At 36.9% G+C, this 8,066-nt stretch overlaps 1 protein-coding gene across 1 annotated transcript in view; it reads left to right on the top strand.

The window, feature by feature from the left end:
* LOC107721151 (cadherin EGF LAG seven-pass G-type receptor 1-like) overlaps nt 1–8,066 on the top strand; it is a 127,680-nt gene that overhangs the window by 92,000 nt on the left and 27,614 nt on the right. The window contains exons 6-8 of the mRNA XM_016529021.1: nt 913–1,070; nt 2,843–3,006; nt 3,123–3,248. Of these exons, the coding sequence (XP_016384507.1) occupies nt 913–1,070; nt 2,843–3,006; nt 3,123–3,248 (448 nt within the window). The remainder of the gene's footprint in view (nt 1–912; nt 1,071–2,842; nt 3,007–3,122; nt 3,249–8,066) is intronic.

The following is an 8,066-nucleotide window of genomic DNA, read 5'->3' on the forward strand; positions in this document are numbered from 1 at the left end:
CCAAACAAAGTAGTTTCGCTTTCACAACGAAACACACAGCGCCTTCACGACATGGCGGCGGCGGCAACAATACTACAGTGAGAATCAAAGTTACGCCTTCTTTCTTTGCGTGAACATTTGGGCAGCGTTATGCAAATCTTCCCACATCATGACGTAGACATGTGGGGGCGTTAGAATGAGCTGCTTTAGGTAGGCATGGTTGACTCTTAACTTTTATAAAGAATATATCTTTGGATTTGAGACTTTAGTCTTTTCAACTTTACAGATCTTCTTTATGCACCAAGAGCTTGTAACACTCCAAAGAGAAAGAAAAAATTGAAATTGCATCATGTGACCTCTTTAAAATTGTAAGCAAGTGCTTTACATTTGCTTTAGTAAATTAGACAACACAAAAATAAGTATAGTTCTTTAAATCATGACAAAGCATTATTAAATCATAATAAATTAAAATTTTATAGTAAACCTTTATTACAAAATGCACTCTTTAAACGTATGCCTAACAGTCATGAAGGTGTACTTAAGTGGCCTTTTATTTCATTAATATTATATTATCTGCAAGTACAGTTTTAAAATGATACTTTTAAGATGAAGTACAGAACAATTGCATTTTCAATACATTTACGCACACTTTTTTTTGTCCACATGGGTTGTAGAAAGTGGATGAAAAAAGTATTGCTAGTTTTGCAAGTACAAACAACACTCATTGTCTTCAAAAAGTGTCAAAATATAGTTTCAAAATGTGTTTCTGTGAAACTGTGCTCATGCTGTTTAGTTTTAATTTAGTTCCTCTTGCATTATCAGCACACGTTTAACACTGCAAAGCTGCTTTGATAGTCTGTATTGTATAAAGCGCTATATAAATAAAGGTGACGAATTTAATCTGTAACTCAATTCCATTTCTTCTCTTTTCAGCCTAAAATAAGTCATTTGGGGTTGCCTCAAGGTCCATCGGGTGAGAAGGTGGCAGTAGTCGCGGTGGACGACTGTGACATCGCCATGGCCGTGCGGTTCAGCAGTCAGATCGGCAACTACTCCTGCGCTGCCCAGGGCACCCAGATGGGACAGAAGAAGTGAGTTGATCCCTCTCTCTGTGTAAATCAAACAAGAATTCATTCTCATGATAATTAGTCTTTGGTAATTGTTCATAATTGCACTTTTGTTTACTCTCTCACACCCATTCAGAGTCCTTCAGGACACACGTCCAAAAATCTTTCATTTGTGAAAGATCTTCTCATACTTTAGGTGGCAATTGCAGCATCAGATGTTGTTGCATGCTGAAACACGGCTGTGCATTAAAACTCTTCAAAGAAAGAACAACAGATAAATGTGAAGGTTTAACCCGTAGCTCTAGTCTGATAAGCACCTACCTGTTTTATACTGCATGGCAACATTCCATTCCCTATGGCTCTGTTGTCATGGACACAGTGACTGACAGACTGGCTAGGAGTCATGCCCTCTTTCACCTGTCTTCTTTCTTATAAAGCTTTTTATCATGCTGTGATATTAAAGGATATCAGATGGGGTCAAATATGAGAAAGTACTATGGTAATCTTATTGTTTTATGATAATATACATCATACACTAATGTTCAAAATTTTACTGTTGGAATCTATATGAAACTTATTGGTCATATAAATGTTTATGTTGTTGGTGAATTTGATATTGCCAACAAAATACTATTATATACATTACCATTCAAAAGTTTGGGGTCAATGAGATTTAATTTTTTTTTTATTTAAAAGAAATACTTTTAGCAAGGACACATTAAATTGAACAAAAGTGACAGAATAGATGAAAAAAATCACAGCTCACGGCTTCCATATATTATGCAGAATATGTCTTCATCTGGGATAATAATGTTTTTTGAGCACCAACCAGCATATTAGAATAGTTGCCACATGATCCTTCAGCAACAATTTAAAATTACATTTTAAAATATTTTAAAATAGAAAACGGTTATTTTAAATTGTAGTAATGTTTCACAATATTACTGTTCGACATTTACTAATACATGATCAAAAGTGTGTGTGTGTACAGAGTTTTGCGCGGTTAGAAAAATCTGTTTGTGCAAGTACTATGCTGATGATGAAAATCATGTCACAAGCACTGCACGCATACCTTAACGTATGCATAAAAACTCAAGTATAATTTGAGCTTTAGTGTATGCACACAACCGAATGCATAGCCTTTTAAAATATGCTCCATTTGTTAGTGTCTATGAACAGAGGCACCCGACAAATTTGCACTAAAAAGGTTCATCTTTGTCAAGTGTCTGCGATTATTTCTCTCCCAAAATTATGAAAGATAAAAATGTCTTTGAAGTCTTTGTAAAATGTATTTTAAAGTAGAGCTACGAGTACCTCTTAACCCCCTCACACAAATGCTTGCCAATTTGTTGTTGCTGCTGTTTCCAGCAGTTTGTTTTTGTTGTTCTTGGGCCACCTTACCAACTTGGGGACCAACTAATTAGTAAAAAGGCACATGAAAAATCGTGCATACTGTACTGATTCGCACTGTACACATATACTAGCATGAAAACGTCTCAGGTTACTTATGTAACCATGGTTCCCTGAGTAGGGAACGAGACACTGCGTCCTCTAGGGGTCGCAAAGAAAAGGGTAGATGATACACCCCCTGAGGGAAACGAGTGGATACCTAAGCATTACTCTGATCCGGACCAAAGCGCTGACGCCTTGTCTGGATCACATCCCTCAGGTCTTGCCTAGTTCGAAGTTCCCATGAAAGGGAACCAAAGTATACATGCAGGACAGCTCACTAGATTGCCATTAACTTGTTGGAGAGTTTGGTGGCACATTTCAAAGTGTTTTTTGTCCCTCTTCAGGTCTTTGGATCTCACTGGGCCTCTTCTGCTTGGTGGGGTGCCCAACCTTCCAGAAGATTTCCCCATATGGAACCGGGACTTTGTGGGTTGCATGAGGAACCTGATGATTGACAGTAAATCTATAGACATGGCCAGTTACATCGCCAACAACGGCACCACTGAAGGTCTGACACAAACCATAACAATTCAAAATCATAGTGGGCATTGTGAACTTCTTTTTAGATTGTTGTACAATTCAATGGTTTTGCAACTCAAAACCAATGCATTTATTTATTGTCAGGTTGTCCAGCAAAGAAGAACTTCTGCTATGAGGGTTTGTGTCAGCACGGGGCTCAGTGTGAAAATAAGTGGAACACCTACTTTTGTGACTGTCCTGAAGGTCGGGGCGGCAAGAACTGTGATCAGGGTAGGTGGGACTGTTTGGTAGCGTGCCAATGGATATGAATGCATGTGCATGCATGCGCCGAGCATCCGTGTATGGGTTTGTTATTTTGAGCTAGGTGTTTATTGCTCATGGACTGAAAGGAAGCAGGCAGTGGCGTTAATGTGATGGTGTTTCCTGAAAGGGAAATGTCTTCTCAGATAAGCATCAGTCAGGATCTGCTTTCTCTCTTTGTCTGCCCAAAATCAACCTTACAGATATAAACTCCACATACACAATAGCAATATTTGAGTCGAGTTGCCAGTGTTTTTCCCATAATGCCTGTGCTCTGTGCTATAGTGTAATCACTCGGTCCCAACAAAATCAAAGCTTTTACAACCTGTTGTTGTGGCCTTTTGGGTCAAACCAAATAGTGAAACCAGATGTAATTTAGGTTCTGATTTATACGAAAGAAAAATCCTCAGATAATCATAATTTTTAATTGTTATATGCTAAGGCAGCATCCTAAAAAATACATCATAAGTGACCACTTGTTAGCTTGTTGCGGAGTTAACGCCTTGATACTCTAATAAATGTAGAAAAGACAAGACTCAAATATTGGGTAAACTAGTCAATTTTTATTAGATTTAACTATTTTTATCGATACTTCTCACTAATTAATATTAAAATGTAAGTATATTGATATGTTTATTTCTAATCTGTATTTTTCTCTAATTGATTTACACTAGCATGATTCTAAGGTAACAATTTGATTATCTAAAAAGCATACATAACACACACAAATGCTGGGTGAATTGTCCAGTTTTAATAAATTTTGCTACTGAGTGATATTTGAGGTGTCGCAATATACCGATAACCATGATATTTAAAAAATGTAATATTGTTTTCATGTAAATATTACACATTTGATAGTATCATAAATAATCCAGTGCTAAACTCCCTCTTCATCTCTCTGCATTTATGTTTTGAGTGTGATTAAATTGCCAGAAAAAAAGAAAACAAAATAAGTTAAAGATGAATTTGACTGATTTTTTCTCTCAAAATTTCTATAGATATTGTGATAATGTCATTATCGTGAGTTCTATCGGGAGCCACTATTATCTAAAAGCTAATATTGTGCCAGCCCTAAATAACATATATTAATAATTTTCTCTCAACTAGTCAGTCTAGATTAAATTTAGATTGTACAGTTTTAAGTAATTATTGACCTATATCGAAACTACCTTTCTTATCGAAGGTTTTGGAGAAGGTGGTTCTATCTCAACTTGCTTCATATTTAGATTTGAATGCTGTTATAGATATGTTCCAGTCAGGTTTTAGGTCTCTCCATAGTATAGAATCTGCCCTTCATAAGGTTTTTAATGATATTTTATTCACAGTTGATTCTGGAAAGGTAGTTATCCTTATAACTACAATCTCACAGCTGCATTTGATACCGTTGATATTTTATTGCAGCATTTGGAAGATGTTGGTATTAGGGGTACTGCCGTATATTTGTTTAAATCATATTTAAAAGATAGATCATTCTCGGTTTGCTTTGGAGATTTGTGTTCTTCATCAGCTAAATTACATAGTGGTGTGCCACAGGGGTCTATACTTGGGACTATTTTATTTTCATTATATATGGGCCCCTTGGGCTAAATTTTTCGTAAATATAATATTATGTATAATCTATATGCAGATGACACCCAGTTATATATTCCAATAGATCCAAATTGCTCTCAATCCTTTGAAGGACTTGTTCAGTGTTTAGGTGAGATTAGAGCCTGGTTGGCAAGCAATTTTCTTCATCTTAATACTAATGAGTGTGTTGTAGTGATGCGCGGGTGAGCTAAAACGTCACCCGAGTCCGCAGCTTCAAATAAATTATCCACCCGCCAACCGCCCGCAACTGTATTTTTGTCTGATTTAGATAACCGCACCCGACCCGCACCCGATCATCACATTAGGGTTCGTACAGTCATGAAAAACCTGGAAAAGTCATTGAACAGCAATTTCCAGGTTTATGTAAAAATAAATAAACTCAAAAAGTTTTTGAAAAAATAATGAAAATATATTTCACAATTCTCTGTATAATAGAATTATGTTTAATCAGATCCTGAATTTCGTTGCGGGATTGCGCATACATCGCATTACTCATTCCCGCAGCTTTCGACTTTAAAATGAGGGAAATTACTGCAAAACCTTTATTCAATATAGCGGTTAGATGAGTAAATAAATCCACACAAACCATCAGATGAAAACAGCGTAAGTGATTCAGCTGTACCGCGTCTTCTCTCTTTGACTTTCGCTCCACATCGAGAGCTGCTGCCCGCTGCAATAGAAGATACTGCTCTTGACTAAATAATGTTTTGTTGAATAACTTTTAATGTTAATTTACAGTTTATTCAATTTCTGTAGCCTATTTAAAACACGTTCATAATTTAGAAAATGTAGTTAATACTTGCATCATTAATGATTTATTTTATCCACCCGCGACCCACCCGCAAATAATCAGAATGCATTTTTTTATTACCCGACCCACCCGATCCGCGGATTATCCGCAGCGCCCGCGGATATAACCGCCATCCGCGCATCACTAGTGTGTTGTCTTTGGACCCTCTTCTTCTTCCAAGGAAATTATAAGTAGGCTGGCCTCTATGAGGTTAAGTGTTTCAGATCATGTTAAGAATCTGGGCGTTATAATGGATTCGGCTTTAGTTTTAGATAAACAGGTTACTAGTGTTGTGAATGCTACATTTGATCAACTCATAAGAATCATTTCTAAGCTGAAATCAATTCTCTCGTTTAAGGACCTGGAGACTTTTATTCATGTTTTTCTATCATCACGCATTGATTATTGTAATTCTTTATATATACCTAGGTATTTCACAGGGTCAATTATCTTGTCTTCAATTAGTACAAAATGCTGCTGCTAGACTTTTGACTCGCACAAAGAGGAGGGAGAGAATTAACCCCAGTTCTGGTTTCTTTAGACTGGTTGCCTGTAAAATTTAGAATTGAGTTTAAGGTTCTCTTGATGGTTTTTAAAGCACTGCATGGTATTGCTCCAAAATATATTGTTGACCTTTTGATTCCTTATCAAAATACAAGAAATATGAGGTCCTCGAGTCAGATGATTCTTCATGTTCCTAAAACTAGATTAAAATCAAAGGGTGATAGGGCTTTCACAGTGGCTGCCTCACGATTATGGAACCCTCTTCCAGTGCACATTAAATCCTTCCCCATTTGTGGATGCTTTTAAGTCTAGATTGAAATTGTATCTTTTTAGTATAGCTTTTAAAATTGATTAGAGTGATCAGAATTTTATTTTTAATTTTAATTTTTGTTTGTGTGATGGTATGTAATGATGCTGGAAAGCACTTTGGTCAACGGCAGTTGTTTTAAATGTGCTATAGAAATGAAATTTGTATTGTATTGTATTGTAACTCTTCCACCATGCTTGTTGCAATGCATTCTGGGATTGCCATCTCTCTTGAAGATACAGCAAAGCTGTCTTAGATTTAGCTCAAAATGAGGTATCTTAGAACATAACATAATTTTTAAGTAGACAGCTCATTAGGTTTTGCAACATAATTTAATTGTCAGTTTTGGAGTAACTGTCAGTCTAGATTAAAATGACTGTTCCCACACATGCTCACAGCTACAGGAAATACAGAACCTTCTGTTCTTACCTCATTCTTTGGTGGATTTGTGAATTCAGCGTTCTTGCGGGTTGGGAAAACATGCTTGTCAAAGTTTACAGGCCAATAAATTTGCCACATTTTCCATCTTTGGCAGTCAATACTGATACATACTCAACAGGACTTTACACACTACTTTACAACTCTACTGTGATTAATTGACAGATGTGTTTGAAAGTGGGTGTGTTTGCATGTGTTTGAACAACCCAAATGATAGTGTACCTAACATCCCCACTGGCTGTTTTTTTGTGGTTGGACATTCTGTAAGTCTTGGGGCGCCCAAACAAGAGGGGATAGCATGAATCTTGCTGTTCTCATTCAGGTCCCTCCACAGGCCTGTTGGGGCAGAGCTCCTTTATAAATTCTGGATGTTCAAGTAATGTCATCATCTAACAAACAACAGTGTTGACTGAAACAGCCTTCTCCAATTTTATGTTTTGGCAGGGAAGCGTGCCTGCCAGGAAAGGGTGTTATTTTTGATGCTGATTAGATGGATGCCTGAAGTAGCCTAAATTTTGCAGTTTGTTTTCGTTACAGGATAGCTCTGTTTTAGAGCTAATGGCTTGTTTCCAGAGCGAGCAGAGCATAATTTAGATATTATCACGTCTACACTTGTGCCATAGCACAGATAGAGTGTCCATCTCTAGTAAAACATGTAATTCTGCCTGCATAGGCTGGCAGTTCATTGGCGACTTTTCAAAATTCAGTCACGTTATTGTCATCTGGAAATATTTGTGATACTTCAGTTCATTATATAGGGTGACCATACGTGCTCTTTTTCCCCAGACATGTCCTGGCCAGGATTTCATATTGCCTAAAATATCCAGGTTTTGGTTTTGGTTTTTTCTGTTTTCATACTTGCTTTCGACTTGAAACAGTGCTGCGCAGACCGTTTTCTATAGATCTCACCCTCTCATGTGCCATGATTGGTTATGTACAATGCATGTTACATGCTACTTTTCGATCATTACCTACAGCAAGTATGAAAACAGGAAAACAAAGCCAAAACCTGGATATTTTAGGCAATATTGAAATTCTGGCCTTGAGCATGAATGGAAAAAGAGTATGAATGTTCACCCTTCATTATGCATCTTCACATTTCAGAAATGTTCAAATTTTTGGAGAATCATGGTTCAAGGCCAAAGTATGTATATATATA

Source organism: Sinocyclocheilus rhinocerous, unplaced genomic scaffold (assembly GCF_001515625.1).
Source record: "Sinocyclocheilus rhinocerous isolate Xijiao unplaced genomic scaffold, SAMN03320098_v1.1 scaffold1322, whole genome shotgun sequence".
Classification (NCBI taxonomy): domain Eukaryota; kingdom Metazoa; phylum Chordata; class Actinopteri; order Cypriniformes; family Cyprinidae; genus Sinocyclocheilus; species Sinocyclocheilus rhinocerous.